The sequence below is a fragment of the Perognathus longimembris genome, chromosome 13 (assembly GCF_023159225.1).
Source record: "Perognathus longimembris pacificus isolate PPM17 chromosome 13, ASM2315922v1, whole genome shotgun sequence".
Lineage (NCBI taxonomy): Eukaryota > Metazoa > Chordata > Mammalia > Rodentia > Heteromyidae > Perognathus > Perognathus longimembris.
This window is the reverse complement of record NC_063173.1, coordinates 27,440,937-27,462,350: the sequence shown is the minus strand read 5'-3', so window position 1 is coordinate 27,462,350 and position 21,414 is coordinate 27,440,937. Positions and strand designations below refer to the sequence as shown.

Below are 21,414 nucleotides of genomic sequence, written 5' to 3'. Positions count from 1 at the left end.
ACAGTTATAAAGTCTGAGAGCTGAAGCTAAAAGAAGGAAGAGTTTCTATAGCTCCTCACCAACCTGTCCCACCCCAGCACCAGCCCAGCAGGCCTCTTACCTGAGTGATCATTGGAAAGCCCATGATGAAGAAGCAAATGCAACAGCCCAAGGTAAAGACAGGCTTGTGTGTACGCAGGTACTTGGGGAACTCATCCGAAATGGAGGTCACTATGGTCTCAATGGTGGCAAACTAGAGGAGGGCCAAAAACAAGCATCTGAGCCAAAATACCTCATTCAGAACTCCCCACCCCCTTTCTGTCTCACCAGAGAAAGCTGTATTTGCATTAGGTCTAGTTTCTAGGCTAGTATTGCTTCCATGGGTCTAAAAGACCGTATAGGAGTCAAATTCACAAGGTCAGCCTGAAGAACTCAAGCAAGATGTGAGCTCCAGAAACCATACTACCAGCCCCCAGAGTATTCACTCATGTTCATTCATCAGGGCATTTACGTTTCATTTTGTATTTATGAGATGTAAATTCCTCTCCTCCAGTTACCTCGTCGCATTTGATCCTCGTACTTGAGGAAAAAACCCTCATTGCACCCAACAACTAAACTCTGAGCGCTTGTCAGCATGATTTGTAGTAGGCTCAGCCCCACAGCAATTTCCTTAAAATTGACTTCATATTATTCTCCCTTACCCAGCTCTACAGAATTTGCTTTGGTGAAATGATGCCAAGGCATGATGTATGCAGACTTAAAACCTGACATGGAGAACAAAGAAAGGAGAGGGGACAGCTCCTTCACACTTCCCATGAGCTCTCAGCAAGGTTATTCTGAGGCACCTCACCATTCCCACTTTGCTCAGGGGAAAACCTTCAGGCACCTGTAAACCTACCCTAAGCTGAAAATGGGAGCCAGGACTAAGGAAAAGGGGACCTGAGCAGGAGCCTGGCACAGGATATTGAGGAAAAGGACTCACCATAGTGTCAAGTCCAAGAGTGAGAAGCATCAGGAAAAAGATGATGGCCCAGAACGGAGAGAGGGGCAGCCTGGTTAAGGCTTCTGGGTAAACCACAAATGCAATGCCTGGCCCTGAAAGGAATTAGACAGACAATCACAGACAAGCCCAGCTCACAGTCTAGCTCCCCGTAGCTCACAGGGCCTTCTGTCCGCTGAGATCCTAAATTATTACTCATGATATGTTGTTCTCACTATCTGTGATTTTTTTTTAATTTATCACTGCCCATTTTGCCAGTTCAACCAGGCAATCTCTCTGCAAATAACATGAGAGAGTACATTTTTCTTTTGGATGAGATGGGTGTAAATAATTACCCTCTAGAACAGTGTTTGATATGATTGATCAACAAAGGGATACTTAGCTATGAATAGAGACATTTTTTATATTCAAGACTGGGATAGACTATAGTGAGTAGAAGTAGACAGACAGACAGAGTGAGCAGAACTAGAGCTGCTATTAAGCATTATCTAATGCAAAGGACAGCCTCTCAGCAACAAAGAACTGTACAACCCAATGCCATGGGTTCTGAGGCTGAGAACCACTGCTCTGGATTCGGGCATGAATGGAATGACATCCCTGACTCCCTGCTTAAACTACACTTGCTCTGGGAGAAGCCATTCATATGATACATAAATTTGTCTAACACCTTTAAGATCCTTCCCTACTTGGTAAATAAATACATGGGACTATGTCAACCCATCAGAAATTAGTTGGGGAAATGGGGCAGTGGAACATGACATGGGATTGTGTCTGGTTGTTAAAGGTCAGATAATCTGATCCATATCTACCTTCAGCACTTGGCAGCTGGGCAATCCCAGCCAAATCACTTGATTCCTTTAAGCCTCAGTTTTGCCCCATTTTGTAAATGGAAGTATGAGCACAAAGGAAAACACATGGGTAACAGACTGAGCTCAGGGCCCTGAGCATCACCAATACTCACTGGCCTTATGAGTAGACAATGAACTTGATAGTTAGAGTTCCTAATTCAGATTGCCCTAAGAATAACACATGCTATTCTTGTAGGGGTATCAAAGATTTCATTCTTCCAACTGTCTTAAAGCCATTTAGCCATTCCTACCTGCCTCATGGTCTCCCTGAGAAAATCCCTGTAGCCGAACATAGCAGCAGGCATGGCAGGTGCAAGCTCCCTTGTAAGTAAAGAGCTAAATGGCAACTGAGAGACAAGTGAATGTGAGCAGGGAGATAACCCAGAGCCAGTGCACATTTGGAAAGCAGAAATCCAAGCACCTGGAGTTTTTATAATTCAAGCATAATAGCACTTCTTAAAACTGGAATTTATCAGGTTGTTGGTTCTTAATGTTGCCTAGGGCTTGAGGGTATTTAAAGTAGAAAGCCTCCAATGCCTAAGACACTCCTGTTTCATGCATATATTAAACAGACCTCAGAGCCAGCTTCCCAAAGCTCCCTCTGTGAATCATAAAAGAAAAGCATGCATTAAACTACAATTCAAAATAGGCCTCGAATGCAAAAACAACATGGACACCAGTGCTGATGACAGTCAGGCCCATACATAGACAAAAAGGTCTTGAATGGCTAACACAGGAGGACCTGGGTCATGTGAATAGGATTTGACTATTTTAAAGGGGAGGAATCACTTTAAAATATCCAGCTTGTTTTATCAGCCGTTTCTCTAATACTCAAGGGAAGAAACTTTATTTTTTTATAACCTCCATTACAACTAATGTCACTTATCCAGGGTGCCTGGAGATGGGGAGGGGTAGAGTCATCTAGTGAATAATACTGTTTAATGATTTTAAAAGTACATGGCCCACCAGATGCCAGTGGCTCACACCTATAATCCCAGCTATTCAGGAGGCTGAGATCTGAGGATCACGGTTCAAAGCCAGCCCAGGCAGAAAAGTCCATGAGACCCTTCTCTCCAATCAACTACAAAAACAAAAAACAAAACAACAACAAAAAAAAACCCCACAGAAATGAAGCTGTGGCTCAAGTGACAGAACACTAGCTTTGAACACAAAAGCTTCAAGACAGTGCCCAGGCCCAGAGTTCAAGCCCCAAAACCGGGGGGGGGGGGGGGGGGAGGAACACCGCCCATCTGATGGAGGCTGAAATAGGTGGCAACATATCCCAATGGCCAGAAGGTCGACTCCCCATGAATGGCCTCTTCCTGGCTGTGTATGGGACCATAGCTGAGTCACTTGTCCTCTCTGAATCAACCCAACTTTCCTTATCCATGCAATGGGTTACTAACAGGACCAACTCTCATAGTACTCTGTGAACATTAAATATATCAATCAAAGTAAGGAGCTTAGTACTTAGTAGGAACTCAGTAAACATAGGTCCTCGCAATTCATCCCCTGAGAGGGGATCCACAAACACTGCATATGATCAACTGACTTGGAACAGAGAGCCCTCAGAGTTCCCTTTGCAATGAGAGCCTCATTCATCTAGAGTGCCACTAAGATAAAGCAACACAATGCATCACAACCCACAGACCAGGTCATTGGTCATGCTGCTAACTCACATAAAGGAGTTCTCTGAGAATACACCACCAGAACTCCTGTGCCTTAGAGTAGAAGGGCTGGGACCCAGGTGATAGACAGATGGTTGGATGGAGATAAGGGGATAGACCATGCCTGAAAGTATTCATTTGAATCAGCAGGGTTTCTGACCTTAGGTAAATAGGGAACCAAAACGGCAATTTCTGGAAGTCTAGTTAGCTACTAGTGAATACCAACCAATATAACTGGGAACACACACTTGTGTTCATCGATCCTAGTCTAACTCTGTCATTCCAGTGATGGATAACAATCTCTGTAGGGTTTCAAGTTTGATTCTAAAAATGAATCCTGCTTCCAAAAGCAGCAACATTGATCGCTGGAGACTCTGGAAGCGGTTTCTCTGAAGCAGATCCTTAAGAAAAGCATGGGGGCTGGGGATATGGCCTAGTGGCAAGAGTGCTTGCCTTGTATACATGAGGCCCTGGGTTCAATTCCCCAGCACCACATATACAGAAAATGGCCAGAAGTGGCGCTGTGGCTCAAGTGGCAGAGTGCTAGCCTTGAGCAAAAAGGAAGCCAGGGACAGTGCTCAGGCCTTGAATCCAAGCCCAGGACTGGCAAAAAAAAAAAAAAAAGAAAATCATGCCTCCCCTCCCTGTAGCTGACACAGAAGAGAGGACAGCTTGTGTTTATCACCAGCACCATCATCTACCCCTAAAATTCTAATGTGGCTAGGATTTGGGGCAATAATTTTGACAGAAATGCCTCCCTCAGCTGGGCACTGATGGCTTACACCTGTAATCCTAGCTACTTAGGATGTTGAGATCTAAGGATCACAGTTCAAAGCCGGTGTGGGAAGAAAAAGCCATGAAACTCTTATCTCCAATTAACCAAGAAGGAGGAGGAGGAAGGAGGAAGGAGGAAAGAGGAAAGAGGAAGGAGGGAGGAGGGAGGAGGGAGGAGGGAGGAGGGAGGAGGGAGGAGGGAGGAGGGAGGAGGGAGGAGGAGGAGGAGGAGGAGGAGGAGGAGGAGGAGGAGGAGGAGGAGGAGGAGGAGGAGGAGGAGGAGGAGGAGGGGCTCAAAGTGACAGAACACTAGCCTGGAGCAAAAAAGCTCAGGGAGAGTGCCCAGGCTCTGAGTTCAAACCCCATGACTGACAGAAAAAAAAAAAAAGAGAGAAAGAGAAGAAAAGGGAGGGAGGGAGGGAGGGAGGGAGGGAGGGAGGGAGGGAGGGAGGGAGGGAGGGAGGAAGGAAGGAAGGAAGGAAGGAAGGAAGGAAGGAAGGAAGGAAGGAAGGAAGGAAGGAAGGAAGGAAGGAAGGAAGGAAAGAAGGGAAAGAAGGAAGGGAAGGAAGGCCTCTCTAAGAAGGAAGTGATAAATGAAACAGAATAGTGTCAAGGCATAAAGGAGAAACTGTTGACTAAAGACCAAAACATACTTATCAATGTTGGGTCAGCAGAAGTATCTTAACTGTGTCTATGTGAACGGTATTGTACAGCTAGGAAGGTGTGGGACTGGGATTTCACACAAGCCTCATTCCAAATATCTGAGCTGCTTCCTTCAAAGCATCCATTAAACTGAGAGACATAGGATAAGCTGGTGTGAGAGCAGGTGTGAGTGCCCCTCAGGGTCTGGCAGAAGGTCTGAAGGGCTGCTGTTCCCTCTCCCAAAAACTAACCCATTGTCCCTGGGTCAGAGACCAAGTATTAACACAACAGGTTAGAGCCTCTTAGAAGTGGGCTATTCCTTGTCCAATCAGAGGAAATGAAAAGTACTGGAAAGGGGAACATTCATAGAGAAATACGCAAAATTATCTGCTGCTTACTATATACATAATAAACAAAATTTCCTTTGAGTTTTATCAGTATCTTCCAAGTCTCTCTCCAAGGGCAGGAAAGAGTTCAGAAGAGTTCATTTATGTAACCTGCCTCTTAGTAAACACATTTGTAGCCACTTGGCCACTGGCTCCCAATAAGCTCAATAATCTCACACACACACACACACGCACACACACACACACACACGCACACACACACACACACGCACACACACACAGGCAGAGCAAAACATCATAGATCTGCTGGAAAGTGGGGCAGGGCCTATTTGCTTCAGCAACTCTGCTGGGAGAAAATGAGGTTACAGGACAGCTGGGGGGTGATTCAGACACCCCTGAGAACAAAGCCTTCTCACCTTCTCTCCCTGCCTCCCATGGAGTTCAAGAATTCTCAAAGCAATAAAAGGGGGGAGCATTGCTCAGCTCCCAGAACCCCTATAATTTAATGTACAGCTACAGAACTAAACATCTCTGTGGGTTGCACACTCTTCAGGGAGAAATAATTACACCCTTGGAGCATATCAACTCTTTAAGGGCACAAAAGGCACAAAAGGCACAAAAGGAGGCAGTAATTAATTATCAGTGGAATGCCAAAGACACCAGTCAACCCACACACACACACAAAAGATGACATTTCTAGAGTTCAGTGCTCTTAGTAGCATCATCTGAGCCATTGTCTGAGAACTACAGTGAAAATCTTGAAGGAAGATGACCGCGGACAAGGCTCCCACAGGTACATCTCTAAGATGGCCAAAGCTCGTGGCCACACCTCTTAGCACCAAGCCCAAAACCCAGGCACGAAAGCATCCCATAAAAGCCTGATTCGAAAACCAGACCAAAATAGTAAACCACCACCACAAAGAAGTCTTTCATTCACCGAAACTTTGCAAATACCCACATCCTTTGTAGAACCAGGCTGGGTGGGAATGGAGTTAAATGAAAAATCTTATCTGTTCTCTCTGCAAATGCTGTCCTAGAAATATGAATTCAAGGAGATAAAAATAAAAGCCTTTTGTGCCAAAAGCACATACAAATGTTAACCATTCACAGAAGGATCATTTGAGTGAGGGTAAACATTTATTCTACAGCCTTCCTTCTATCTATCCATCTACTACCATTCAATCTCTCCATTCTTTGTGGAGGAAGAAAAGTTTCAGGTCTGCATTGCTAACTAAGCAGAAGTCCTTAGAATACTTGACCTCACAATCAGGAAAGTGCTTCGTAAGGAAAAGTCAAAGCTCATTAAGCACACATGCTCAGTTTTCACAGGGCCCTCTGTGAGCCAAGGCATCCCATGGTAGACATTGCCCACAGCAGCTCTGGGGGCTCTGGTTTGCCTAATAAATCCTCTGCTTGTACCTGATGCAAATATAACAGGAATAGGGCTGGAGTAGAATTAAGAGAAGTAAGAGAAGACAAAGGAAAGGACATGGGGGGAGGGAAAGAGAGAGAGAGAGAGAGAGAGAGAGAGAGAGAGAGAGAGAACAGGGCTTCTTGTGTAAATCCTCTAGGTAGAGAGGGGCTAGCTCTAATGCTGCAGAATCTGCAGTATGCTTCCACTAGAACCTATCTTGGCTCCTCAGACAAAGTTTCGGGGGCTCTTGTACCCACTATTTGTTCCAGAGGCCAAACCCCTGGCAGAGAATAAATAAGAAGCTTCAAGCAAGCCTGGAGCCTGCCCTGCACCCGCAGGGCAACAAGTGCCCTGTACCTTGATCAGCCACATTCTCGATGTTGACTTTGCGTTCGTTGGCCATGAAGCCAATGACAGAGAAGATGACGAAGCCGGCAAAGATGCTTGTGGCACTGTTGGTGCAGGTTACAATTAGAGTGTCCCTGGAAGGAAGAGAAGAAAGTTTGCCATTCATTGTGTTTTGTGACTGGGAAGGGAAGAGGGAAGGGAAGATGACTGTATGCCATATATATATATATATATAAATATATTTGTGAGCACATGTGCTCGTGTATGGACATGTCATCTCTAAACATATATCCCAACCCAGTGTGGTGGGTCACACTTACGATTACTTGGGAGGCTGAGACTGGGAGGGTCACTGCTTGAGGCCAGCCCAGTTGAAAGGGATTCATCATACAATAGCATTACTGGGTGTATTGAAAGGTAGGAGGTGGAGCTTCAGTGGAGGCAGTAGAATTTGGATCTGACTTTCTAGCTGTCAGCCAGGTTCTTTCTGCCATACCACACATCATCATTTCTACTAAGGTGCACAGGAAAGTGTCATCATTTGATGGTATTCATCCTGATTCAGATCAACAGTTACTGAGTAGTGTGACCAAAGCAGTTCAAACACCTTAGTATAGCTTCAAGGCTACATGTTAAACTGTGTATCTTATACCCCATGAAAACTTCATAGGTTGACGTCCTGATTTTCAATATCTCAGAATGTGACTGTATTTGGAGACAGGGTCTTTTACAAGGTCATAAGTATGTCTGATGCCCACAAGAAAAAAGACATGGGGACAGGGCTACATACAGAGCGAAAACCATGTGAGGAAATTAGAAGGAAACAGCCATCTGCAAACCTCAAAAGAAACTAGCTCTGCCAATACCTTAGTCCCATACTTCTAGCCTGAGCAGTGAAATATTACACTTCTGTGATTGAAACTCTCCAGTCTGGCATATGTGTAAGGAGGCTCTAACAAATCAATACAATGATCCTGTCTAATCTGGCTTCAGCTGACTCTCAGGCCCTGTTGCCTCCTGACCCATGCCTATACAGTTCTCCATCCTATTTACTCACTCCCTCCACATACAGCACCCCATTTGCTCCTACTCATCCCAGCTCACGCTGTCTCTGTCACCTAGAATAAAACTCTCTCCATCCACCCCAGCATTAATCTCACCTTGTGAGTCTGTCCCGGACAGCCCAGGCCACAGTTTACCCACCATCTTTCTCCTCTGGCCTCAAAGATGCTTGAGGAAAGTTTGGCCCTCAGTCAAAACTCTTGCATTAGCAACTGAATAACGGAGACTCTGTGGCAGCTGCAAAGGATGAATTACCCACCTAAGCATGGCCCTGAGCCCCTCATGCCTGGTTTATCATCTAAAAAGGAAGTATGCTCAGACCCCTCCATGTGTAATGACCAGAGGTATTGAAGTGCAAAGACATCCTGTGTTCTAATGGGACCAGCACTCACACTGTTTCTCACTATTATTGTTTACCCCTAAGGTATGGTGGGAAGTACTGAGTTCAGGTGCTGGAGGTCTCCATGGAGCTAGGCTCTTGTTCCAAAATCTTCCTGTTTGATTTTTATGAGCATATATTGATTGTTTTATCATTACATTTCCACACGTGATGTAATGTACTTCAGTCATATTTGCCTCTCTATTTCTTTTTCTGTGTGTGTACCAGTCCTAGAGCTTGAACTCAGGGCCTAGGCAATGTTCCTGACCTTTTTTTGCCCAAGGCTATTGCCACTTCTGGCTTTTTCTGAGTATCTTATTGGAGATAAAAGTCTCAAGGACTTTTCTGCCCAACTGCGATCTTCAGGTCAGCCTCTTAAGTAGGTGGGATTACAGGCATAAGCCACTAACACCCAGCGCTATTACTCTTATTCTCCTTTACCTTCCCATTTTTCCCTTCCCCTTCTAGAACCTGACTAAACTCCATCGTACTTTCTTAAAATCAAATAAACTTCTCAGAGTCCTCTTGTGGCCCCTTTCCAAGTGGAGAGTCTCTCTACCTGTCTTTGATAGCTTTCCTTTCACTTTTGAGTAAATTTACTCTGTTTACCTTGAAAAAAATCAAATAAACTCATGTCCAATGGGCCTATTGTGTCTTGTGACTAACAGTCAGAACTTGAATGCACACCTGTGATCTTGCACCTCCCCACCTAAATCGGAAGCTGTTTGAGTACAAGGACATGATTTGAATCTGTCTCTTTCTTAGTTCATACATAATTGCAACAATGATGATAGAAATGGCAGCTGCTACTTTTGAACACCTAGTGTGCATACTATATTGTTCTGATAAACTTGCATACTCTTAACCCATTCCCAATGAATTTTTATAATATGTGCTTTACAGATGAGAAAACAGATGCTGGAAAATAACATGTCTTGCTCCTTCCTTGAGTTTTGGTACAGGGTGATGTCATAATCAAATGGTTCCCATCTCGCTCCAAGGTGTCCTTTCTAGAGTACTTTGCTGCCTTTCCTTCAAAATCATCTAGAAAAAAATATCTGCAATTGCACAAAATAGTTTAATTTCCTACTCCCTAATTCTATGATGGATGATCTGATTCACAAATGACTGTCACCATACTCAACCAACTGCACAGCAATGTCCAGAGGGGCTGTGAGGCATCATATAAGTGTTCACTGAGCCCCCACTTTGTGTTGCAGTCAGTGGTATAAATTGGGGTCCAGAAGTTAACTGCCAGGTGTTGGCAGGTAATTTCTCCTAGGTTACGGTTCATGCTCCAGCATTACCTTAGGTGAAAGGCAAGGATATGGCCTCCAGCATCTGACAACACAGTCTATTCTGTTCTCTGACCCCAATTTCACTCATCTACTGCCTTGGGATCTTGCAGATGTCCCCACCTACCTGTAGCAGTTGTTGTGGAATTTGTTGTAAGAAGAAAGAGTGATCAGACCTCCCCAGGCAGCAGATAAAGAGAAGAAAATCTGAGTGGCAGCATCTTTCCACACCTGGAAGCAAAAGCAGAGGAGAGTCAGGTTCCCAGGAAGACGGACGTGCCAAGGAGAGGTTCCTGTGCCCAAGGCCACGCATTACCTTCCCAGGGACAAAACAACATTGAGGACACATGCCTATGAGAACTATCCTTCACTTGTGCCTGAAACCAAAAGGGAGTAAATTACCTGGGAGATTTGGGCCCCTCTAATAGAAAGTGGGAACCCTGATTTCCTACTCATATGCCTTTCCATTTACAACCAGATGGAATGGAGATCCGTTTCTTGAAGTTGATAGATGCCTAAAGATCAGGTGCTGCAGCAAACTATAGTCATGAATACAAACTAAAAATTCTTTTTAATTGATAAGGGGAGAGGCTAAGAGAGAGGCAGAGAGAGAGAACAAGCTGATAAAAGTCTGACTACGCATGTGTGAGATACAATGGTGAAGTCCCCTTCTTTGAACAAATAACATGAATTTTAACAAAAAAAAATCACTAAACTGAAACGTGTCATATGAGATAGGGAAGGAGGGCAAATATGATCAAAATGTTTAATGTACATGTATGCAAATAGAACAAAGCTCACTGAGACTACTCTAGCAAAAAACAAGCGAGGAGAGAGAATGATGGAGTGAATTACTCTCATCAAGATGCATTGTATAGGTCAATAGACATGTTAAACTGGAACCTCTTTGTGTGACTAATTGATGCTAATTTTTTTAATCTTTTTTAAATTGGAATTCCTATGAATTATATCTGCTACTGCACACCTTAAAGTCTTTAGCTCCTAATCTTACTTAGTAAAAAAAGTTGCAACACTACAACCCACAAGAGTCATAAAACCACACCCTTCTGAAGCTGGGTGCAGAACCTCTTGCTTCTCCTCAGCCATTCCTCTTGATCATCTTCAGATGGTTTGTGTCATGGATATTCATTCCTCTTTATAAATTAAACCCTGATCAAAACTGTGTTTAACACAGACAAGAGAAAATTCAAGTGTGTAATGGCTAAGTCTGTACCCATTCACAATACCCATTCTCCTTTATATCCTTAGATACAAAGCTATGCCTTAATTTAAAGGCAGCCATCTGTCCAGTAACTTCATCTAAGAGGTGCAGCTAAGGGAAGATAATCGGACGAAGTAGTTAATGGCCAATTTTATGAAAATATTTATAGGGGTTTCTTCTTTGTTTTGTTTTGGCAGAAGTTAGGACTTAAACTCAGTATCTGATGCATTTACTCAATGGCTGGCACTCTACCCCCTGAGCCACGCCTCCAACCTTCAGGTTTCTTCCCTCTGCCCCCACTCTCCACAGAGTACCCCTTTGTGCTATCTGGAATGCAGATGTGATGGCTGGAGCTTTAGCGGCTATATCAAAGCTATTTACTGAGAATGGTGGAGTACAAAGATGGAAGTTTGAGTCCCTGTGACACTGTGAGACCACTCAACTGGCCATTGATTAGTCACCAGGACAATGAGATCGACTTTTGTCTTGTTTAAGCTGACTTTATCTGGAGAGTTTCTGCAGTCAAATTCAGTCCAAACTACATGTTCTTAACATACTCTGGAATAAACAGTGTTGTCTTTCAAGAAAGAAAAATTCACTCTCATTAATAATAACTCCTTCATTTGGAGTTTTCTTAGATTGTGCATTTTAGAGGCCAGTCCTGGGCCTTGGACTCAGGGCCTGAGCACTGTCCCTGGCTTCTTCCCGCTCAAGGCTAGCACTCTGCCACTTGAGCCACAGCGCCACTTCTGGCCGTTTTCTGTATATGTGGTGCTGGGGAATCGAACCTAGGGCCTCGTGTATCCGAGGCAGGCACTCTTGCCACTAGGCTATATCCCCAGCCCTTAGAGACAGATATTCTTGCACAGACTATGCAAAGTAAAGTTCGATTGGGCACTAGTCCTGTGTCAGCATACACAAAGCATTCAAGTATGTCCGAGGCCTTTAACATGATAGACTTACTTGCAGTTTACCTAAGTGCTATGTAGTTTCCAGCCAGCAAAACTCTACTTCCAATGCACTATAATGAGCAGCAGACAAATGGAGTATGGTGGCCCAACACTATTAAAAGGATGTCATTCTTCCTTTCAGCAATAGTAGGACACCTACTCTGGGAATCTGAATGTGAATCAGATGTTCCTGCGTGTATAATGTGCCAAGATCATCAGCACATTGTAGACACAGACAGGGAGATTCCTGCAGACCCAAGAGGAAATCCGATCTCTTCTGCCAAACAGCATACCAGAATATGGCCCATCCCCAAACTCCCTCCCAGGATCTGCTAGACATGGAATAATAATGCCCACCGTGGCATCCGTGAGTTTCTCCCACTTTGGCGTGATGAAGTACCAGATTCCAGCTCCAGCTCCAGGCAGGGTGACTCCTCGGATGAGCAGGATCACCAGCACGACGTACGGAAATGTGGCTGTGAAGTACACCACCTACAAGAGCCATTGGGCAGAAAGGCAAGATGAGCAAACCACGAAGCCCACCCCAGAAAACGGAGGACCAGCACCCAGCATGTGCGAGCTCCTCTCTGATGGAAGGGCCAAGTTCTACCACTCAAGGTGAATATTTTTAGCTTATGCCTCCTAGCTCTGATTATACAAATACTGAAAGTAGGGCAGCCTGGTAAGATGGAAAGAACCAATCTTCTAAATAGTTGTATGACCTTGGACAACTATTTTGCTCATTGAACTCGGTTTCTTTATATGTACAGTGAGGTAATTAGAAATAATCAAGAAGATTAGGTGCATTAATGCCTGGGTAATATCTGACACAGTACTTGGTAATTAGATGACAGTCATCAAATGCAATTAAGTATCACAGGCTTTTATGGAGGATTTCCCATGAGCTGATTGCTGTGCTAGACATCAGCTGCACAGAGATGAAGAACTCATTTTTTAAATGAGTTTTTAAAAAGGAGCTGGCTGACAGAAGGTCCTGCCTGTAATTCTAGCTACTCAGGAGTCTAAGAAGGCTAAGATCTGAGGATCACGGTTCAAAGTTAGCCCAGGCAAGAATGTCTATATAAATGTTAGCTTAAACTAACCACCAAAGAGACAAAAGTGGAGCTGTAACTCAAGTGTCAGAGCACCATCTTTGAGCTTTTTTAAAGCTTGGGGACAGGTCCCAAGCCCTGAGATCAAGCCTAAGTATTGGTTTAAAAATAAAATGCCCAGGGGCTGGGGATTTGGCCTAGTGGCAAAGAGTGCTTGCCTCGTATACATGAATCCCTGGGTTCAATTCCCTAGCACCATATATACAAAAAATGGCCAGAAGTGGCGCTGTGGCTCAAGTGGCAGAGTGCTAGCCTTGAACAAAAAGCCAGGGACAGTGCTCAGGCCCTGAGTCCAAGGCCCAGGACTGGCAAAAAAATAAATAAATAAAAAATAAAATGCCCAGAGACAGTGTTTAAACAATGAGTTATGCATACAATACTGTGAAGATCTAGGGGAGCAATTTCAAGGTAGTAAGACAAGATGGGAAGTGAAGAAAGGAAGATGCCAAGGCTGGCATGTGAGGGCAAAAACACTAACTGCTCTTCATCAGAAAACCATAAAGCCAAGGTCAGGGGTAGAGAGTGGGAAGGCTAGAGAGGTTGGAGGAGAGGACATCATAGAAGGCCTTGAATTCAAATGCTAGGATTCTGGCCGAAAGGGAAGGCTTGGAAACATTTGGGAGGTTAACATCAGCAGAACCTGATGACTGCCAATCAAGCCACAGCATGAAGGAAGAGCTTGAGATTAAGATTCCATCAGTAGGGGCTGGGAATATGGCCTAGTGGCAAGAGAGCTTGCCTCATATACATAAAGCCCTGGGTTCGATTCTCCAGCACCACATATCTAGAAAACGGCCAGAAGAGGCGCTGTGGCTCAAGTGGCAGAGTGCTAGCCTTGAGAAAAAAGGAAGCCAGGGACAGTGCTCAGGCCCTGAGTCCCACGCCCCAGGACTGGCCAAAAAAAAAAAAAAAAGATTCCATCAGTAGGGAAGGAGAGACAACTATGGCAGCATAGGCTCTATGGTCATATAGGTCTTAGTTCACAACCTGCCTCCACTACTTACAAGCTGGGTCACTGTTACAAGTGACTTGACCTCTCTAAGTATCAATGTCCATACCTGTCAGAACATTCCTCGTAGGGATATTGGAAGGATACAATAGGATAATGTATGCAGAGAAAAGGGACTAGGGGCACTGATAAGAAAGTACCACTCTGACTTGCCTGTGACTCCATTTCTAAATGTAATAGCACTGACAGCCATCAGCTCACCAGTCACTTTGGAGGATGAGGCTGAATTCTCATCAGGGCCCGCTCTGACTCACAGAGTGGATAGTAGAACTCAGTGTGAGTCCTGTTGGTTCAAAGGTGGCTCTACTTCCACTTGGGGTGATTCGTGCTGGGACAATGGGAACACAGGCCTCTGTGAGAGGAACAAATGCTCCACTCACTGGCTACACAGACTTGAGCACCTGGCAAGGGTGCTTCAGTCCAGCAGCAGGGGCTATGCACTGGCATATCAGAGATATAGGTCTTGTATGGGATACAAGTTGGGGAAGACAAGAGTTAGGATTAACATACAACCCCAAGGAGCCAGGCATAGTGGTACACTCATAATAATCACACAGCTAAGGCAGAGAGATTGTGAGTGGTAGGTGGGAAGGGACCATTGTCACAGGGTGGGGTAGGACAATATAAAGACTTCAGCTTTTATGGGGACTCTGTCAGAGAAATGAGCAGAGAAATGACATGGCCTGCTGCCCTAATGGTGTCACCAGGTGGCAATGTTGTCAGTTCCCTGCAGAGCACAGGGAAAAGCAGTCAGGGCCAGCAGAGAGGAGGCCAGGACAGCAGGAGCTGGCTCTAATCAGGTTGTCATCAGTGGTAACAGACAAGCACACACTGGATGTATTTTCCAGAAGTCAAAAGAATACTGTGTGTGTGTGTGTGTGTGTGTGTGTGTGTGTGTGTGTGTGTGTGTGTGTGTGTGTGTGTGTACATGCACATACATGTACCAGTTCTGGGGAATTGAACTCAAAGCCTGGATACTGTCCCTTAGCTTTTTGGTTTAGGCTAATGCTCTGCCACTTCAGCCACAGTTTTACATCTGGCTTTTTGCTAGTTCCTTGAAGATGAGAGCCTAATGGACTTTCTTGTCCAGGCTGGCTGTGAATCGTAAGATCTCAGCTTCCTGAGTAGCTAGGAACAAAGTCATGAGCCACTGGCACCTATTTTCCTGTTGCACTGAATATGGAGTTTGTGAAAGGAAAGGTAAATCCAGGTTGCTTCTAAAGCTTTTAGCCTTTAGTCTCTGAAAAGAGGAGCTTCCATCCACATAAATGGAAAGGGACTGTTGCTTCTAAGCACAGCTACTCAAAGCCAACTTTGTGGCTGTAGATCATGGCTAAGCTCGCCTCTTCCCTCCACCACTACCACCACCACCAGATCACCTCTTGGCCCCATGAGATAGCAGTCTTCCCTCCCAGTCCAAGAAATTCACAGTGCTAGGAGCTGTGGGGAAGAGGCAGCAGCCAGTTCCCTCCTAAGTTCCCTCCTATATCTGCAAGCCCCAGCTCTCCTTCCCTTTAAAGTCTGAAGAAAAAGCAAAGCTACACACACACACACACACACACACACACACACACACACACACACAAAATCCAAGGGCATCTGGCATCTCAGAGATGATTTTTACAAGGTTCAGTTGGGCCTCCTAGCTATCAGATGCCATTCTTTGGAGTGAGGTAAATGAGGCATCTAGGTGCAAATTTTAAGGAAGCACCTTGCTCTAGTGCCATTCAGTACACTGACAGGAACCAGAAAGTGAGAGCTTCCTTAAATGTTTACCCTAGGCACTTGCTTGCCTGCCCTGGTCCTGGCAGACTTTATAGATGGTGGCTTGGCTTATAAGTCCTGAGACTGCTTGAAATATGAAGGAGGTATATGTGGAAGCTTGACGCACAGCTAGTCCCATGTGTCAGGTGAACCTTCTGAAGGACACACCAGTTTTCAGGATGTGCTGTCAGAGAAATTACACGTGGACAGTAATGAATTGTGCATAGCAGGAATGACAATGACTAGTTGATCTCAGCCTGTTGGCCTGACCCCTCCAGGCATCCTCCTCACCACAGGAGCCCTGCACAGGTGGTAAGGCACGCCAGCCTGTGCCAACTAATTAGGCTAGCTTTTCTCTGCTGCTGTGAATTTCAGGCAGAGCATCCCCAAAGGCCAGAAGGGCTACCTACATTTGACCTTCAGGCTGACTGCTGGTCCGCCAGCCTCTGGAGTTCTAGTTTCTTGGGATTCATCTGTTGCAGAACAAGTCATGGGCCATTTTTATTTCCCTGTGCCCTGCATGAGAGGAACTGAACTTCTCAAATTGTGGGCAAAGTGCACACATGCACATGCACACACACAACCCAGTACCTGTGGAATTTCTATCAGAAAGGAGTTGTCATGAAGCAATGAGCAGCTTTAGTCCTCCATTCACTATAGTTCTCAAATAATTTTCCATGATTAATGTCTGTACACACCCGGGGAAGGAAAATAAATAGTGGCTCATTATTCCTGGTGGTATTCTTCATTTAAAAAGAAAAGACAATTGATTACTGATCTTTGCTTGGAAGCCTTTCTCAATGAGGCAAGGAATTAAGTTGGTAGATCAAAAAGAAAAATTTATCTGCTCCAGATTGCTTAACATTTCTTATTTCAGACAGCATGCAAAACCTAACACCAAGGATTAAATTTTTTATGTGTTGGTGCTGGAGCCTGAACTCTGGGGCTTGTGCTCTTGTTCTATTTTTCTATTAAGTCCAGAGCTCTAACACTTGAGCCACCTCCATTTCCAGCTTCTAGCTGGTCACTTGGAGGTAAGAGTCTCACAGACTTTCCTGCCCAAGCTGGCTCCAAATTGTGATCCTCAGCTCTCATCCTCTAGAGTAGCTAGGATTACAGGAAGGAACCACCATCTCCTGGCTATCCAACTCCTCCATACAAGCAATAATTGACCTGACAGCCAGACCAGAAGGCAAACAGCTAGAGCATAAATTATAGAGTTTAAGGAAAGCAACAAAAAACTTATGTGAGAGAGTCCATCTGTGGAGTGAATAGTAGCCCCGAATGGAGAAGGATAAAGCTAATCACAGCACCCATGCCATACCTTGAGAGCTCAGTACACGCTTGTCTCATTGAATCCTTAAAATGTCCCTGCAAGGGCTGGGATGTAGCTCAGTGGCAAAGCGCTTGCCTAGCAAGTGCAATGTCCTGGGTTCAATTCCCAGTACCAAAAAAGAAAAGACAAAAAAAAAAAAAATGTCCCTGCAAGACAGGGGCACCCATCCCAGTTCTACAGGTAGGAGTGAAATCGCTTACCCGCAGCCCCATAGCTACAGTGGGGCAAAATTAGAATAGTTTCACTTCTAATTCTACTGCCTCTCTTCCTACACTCTGCTGCCTGCTCTAGGACACCACCACCCATGGGTAAGCCCAACCTTTCTCTTGCTTAGATAAATCCAATGACTTACTTTTCCTGAACTCTTGATTCCTTTAGCCAGTGATGCGTACACAATCACCCAAGCCAGGAAAAGGCAGAAGGCTAGCGGCCACCTGATCTCACCAGGATATTCGATCCCAGCAGAAATCTTCAGCACAAAGTACCTAAAAAAATCAGAAAAAAAAAGAAAGAAAAGAATCAGGAATAGGAGAGTGAAAGGAGGGCCAAAAAAAAAAAAAAGAAAAAGAAAAAAAGAAGAGAGGAAGATGATGATATAGAGGCTTGAATCTCTCAGCATAGCCAGGAGCCTCGAGCACTTCCAGCAACTTCGCACAGACTCCCTATCAGGGGCCTCATCAGATCAGGTTAGAAGGAATTGGCAGGTCTGGGCTCTCACCCACAGCTGTCTTCAGAGACACCCAATTCTCTTAATTATGTGCTGAGAAGTTACACTAGGCCCTCCGCGGGATTTTGTGCGAGATGGTCAGCACACCATCATCTGAAATTGCTTTACAGAAGTTTAATCAAAATTCAAAACTGCTAAGCATGGTGTTTCATGCTTGCAATCCCAGCTCTCCAGATGCTGTGGCAGGAGGATCTAAAGTTGATCAGCCTGAGCTACAGAGAGAGGGGAGGAAGAGAGGGAGGGAGGGAGGGAGAGAGGGAGGGAGGGAGGGAGGGAGGGAGGGAGGGAGAGACTCTGTCCAAAAGAAAAAGAAAGAAGAGAGAGGGAGAAGGAGGGAAGGAAAGAAGGAGGGAGGGAAGGAGGGAAGAAAGGAAGGGAGGGAGGGAATGAGGGAGGGAGGGAGGATTCTAAGCTGTCAAGGGTGATTTCTCTATGCTTTTTACACTGTTCTACTCTTAGGAGAATGTATTCCAACAGTATTTATATACTTGTGCTATGTAGTGGGAACTGCTTCTGCTAAAAGACTAAACATGCTGCTTTGTGTAAACGCAGGGCTTCCCAGACTTGACTCAGAGGGCTTGTATTCCATACAGATAAGCAGCTATTCACAGAAGGGACTGTTGGTTATTTGTAGCTGCTGTTGCTGGCAATCCATGTCAATGATGCAGACATCATCTAGCTGGCCTCTCCACATCGCTGTCAGGCAAATGGATCCTGGCTGGCTGGCCAGCACAGTAGCTTCACTCCTGAGGCCAGGACGCAGCTTCAGAGACAATGAGTCCTAATGGCAGATTCAACAGTCCCTTCAAATCAGGGACAACCTACCACACATCCTGTATGAAACTGCTGTGTTTCTAAGTAGACATTTTGCTGTGACCTTCCCAAAGGACCAAATGACCACCTAGAATTTAGACTCTGAGGTACCATAGAATGTTCTGACTTACCAAGAGAAAGAGAACAAATGGGTGGACTGAGGTGGGCAGCGTACCTCTCCTCACAGCAGAGTTATTGCTCTCTAGCAGTGAGGTCGTTCTGTGGCTCACAGCCATGTTTTTCAAAGCAGGAGTCAGGGCTGTGGAGGAACATCCCCAACCCCTGGAGCTACCTGAGGAAGAGCCAGCCAAAGAGAGTGGGGGAATAGCTAAGTGGTAAAGCACTTGCCTAGCAAGTTCAAGGTTTGCTCCTCAGTCGCAGTGGGGGGTGTGGGGGAGTGGAGATAGGGAATTGACTAAGAGTAGAACTGAGTTTGTCTGTAAGTCAAAACTTCAGGGACCATATTTCTCTTCCCCATGCTCCCATCCCTCAAATAGGTAAACTATGTGGACAATCACTTAGCACCTTGACCATCTCAATTACTTTTAAGGGGCCTGGAACAAGGAACCTGCTATCATTTCTTTTTCCTGAACACTGGCCCTAGGGATTAGTAAGGACTACCAAAATCAGGTCTGCAAATAATTTTCCCCCTACCCCTAGATCCACAGATGGTGTGGTCAGATTTTGCCTAGTACCACCAGGGCATACTCAGTTTCTTACTGATCAGGGTAAATGTAAAGCCCACTCACACTATCCCCAAGATATCTCATCTTCAAAGGAATAAAAAATTATTAATAATTCAGCTTTGCTTTGCTTTCGCCCCGCAAGGTTCAACCTCTGGCTACATGCAGGAGAGAAAACCTACATAGGAATTAATGGAATTAATACTGAGATGTCAGGGACTATTTCTTATTATCTAAGTCAGGACCACAAACTAGGAGCCCATTGATACATTTTTGTTTTACTTGGCTCCAGTGCTTTATGAGAATTATACTGCTAATATTTAAAATGGGAGGTCTGAGCTGGGCACTACTGGCTCACACCTGTAATCCTAGGTACTCAGGAGGCTGAGGTCTGATTGCAGTTTGAAGACAACCCCATGCAGAAAAGTCCCCATGAGACTCTTATCTCCAATTAACCACTCAAAACCAAAAGTAGGGGGCTGGGGATATAGCCTAGTAGCAAGAGTGCCTGCCTCGGATACATGAGGCCCTAGGTTCGATTCCCCAGCACCACATATACAGAAAACGGCCAGAAGCGGCGCTGTGGCTCAAGGGGCAGAATGCTAGCCTTGAGCAAAAAGAAGCCAGGGACAGTGCTCTGGCCTTGAGTACTAGGCCCAGGACGGGCAAAACAAACAAACAAAAAGTGATCAAGCACTAGCCTTGAGCAAAAGAGCTCAGGGACAGTGCCTAGGTTCTGAGTTCAAGCCCCATAATGGATAAAAATGAAATAAAACAAAATGGGAGGTCTGGCTTAGGTTTGGATTGACTTTGAATTTAATCAGCATGATAAATGATAGAAATAGTGATTTTTGTTACCACGAGCCATCACTGGACCAACACCCAAATCCAGGCCCATTAGTACACAACGTTCACTTGGAAGACAACCCAGGAAAAAGTCTTCCTCTCTGATCATTCCAGTAGATGCAGAAGATGCAGCGGGCAGGGCCTCCTCCCCCTACCCTAGTAGTCACACTTCATATCTGTCGATTAGATGTTTACTAACTCTCTGGGCTGCACTAAGAAAGTCTGCCCCCACCTCAGAGACCAGCCATCTTACTTGAAGTACTCTTCGCTCCCACTGACAAACGTCTTATTGGCCTGGCTGGTGAAGTTAACCATTGTCAAGTTGGGATAGGCAGTCATGCAGAAAGTTGAGTTCTTGATCTGGATTTTGGGATGGTCACTGATGACACAGGAATCTGTTCAGGAGAGCACGAGATAGAAACAATGAAATCTGCGCAGAAGGCATAAGCCTGCCTCTGCCCATTGAAAACCAAAAGCCAAAAACATCCACCAGTATTTGGGAGTAGCTCCGGGAACATATGAACTGAATAATGTATACAAAGACGGCAGAATGACACTGTATGATGCCTGGTAACCACTGTGGCATCCTGTACTGATAACACAGACACATATTTATAGAGTATTCTCCATGTGAAGGACTAAACACTTCAGAAGATTACCTCCTTTAATCCTTACAACGACCTAAACACCAGCTAGGAATGTGGCTTGGTGGTAGAGTGCTTGCCTAGCATGTATGAGGCCCTGGGTTTGATTCCTTGGTACCATGCCAAAAAATAAATAAATACAATGAATTTTCAAAGAAAAACCCTAAGCAGGAGGTAGTGTATTGCTTAAAATAAGGAAACAGACTTCAAGAGGTTAAGTAGTCCTACTGCAGTGGTAAGGAAGAGAATCAAAGATTCCTATCCTAGATTCGTATTAAATTACAGAAGACAAATGAATTGTAGAAATTAATTTAACCACAGTTAAGGAAACATCCTGAAGGGCTACTGCCACAGAAGGCTCATTCCAAGTTCACCATGGGCTTGGGGAGTAGCCCAAAGGGAGGTGCTCCTGCCTAACAAACACAAGGGCTAAGCCACTGGTGGCTCATGCCTAGAATCCTAGCCAGTCAGGAGACTGAGACCTGGGAATTAAGGTCCAAAGCCAGCCCAGGCAGACAAATCTGAGACATTCTCATCTCCAATTAACCAGCAA

At 45.0% G+C, this 21,414-nt stretch overlaps 1 protein-coding gene across 1 annotated transcript in view; it reads right to left on the bottom strand.

The window, feature by feature from the left end:
- Positions 1 to 21,414, bottom strand: part of Slc6a5 (solute carrier family 6 member 5) — a 53,595-nt gene that overhangs the window by 16,236 nt on the left and 15,945 nt on the right. Inside the window, exons 6-12 of the mRNA XM_048359953.1 lie at positions 20,471 to 20,612; positions 17,501 to 17,633; positions 12,285 to 12,419; positions 9,883 to 9,986; positions 7,029 to 7,153; positions 962 to 1,074; positions 101 to 232 (exon numbers count right to left, since the gene is read on the bottom strand). Of these exons, the coding sequence (XP_048215910.1) occupies positions 101 to 232; positions 962 to 1,074; positions 7,029 to 7,153; positions 9,883 to 9,986; positions 12,285 to 12,419; positions 17,501 to 17,633; positions 20,471 to 20,612 (884 nt within the window). The remainder of the gene's footprint in view (positions 1 to 100; positions 233 to 961; positions 1,075 to 7,028; positions 7,154 to 9,882; positions 9,987 to 12,284; positions 12,420 to 17,500; positions 17,634 to 20,470; positions 20,613 to 21,414) is intronic.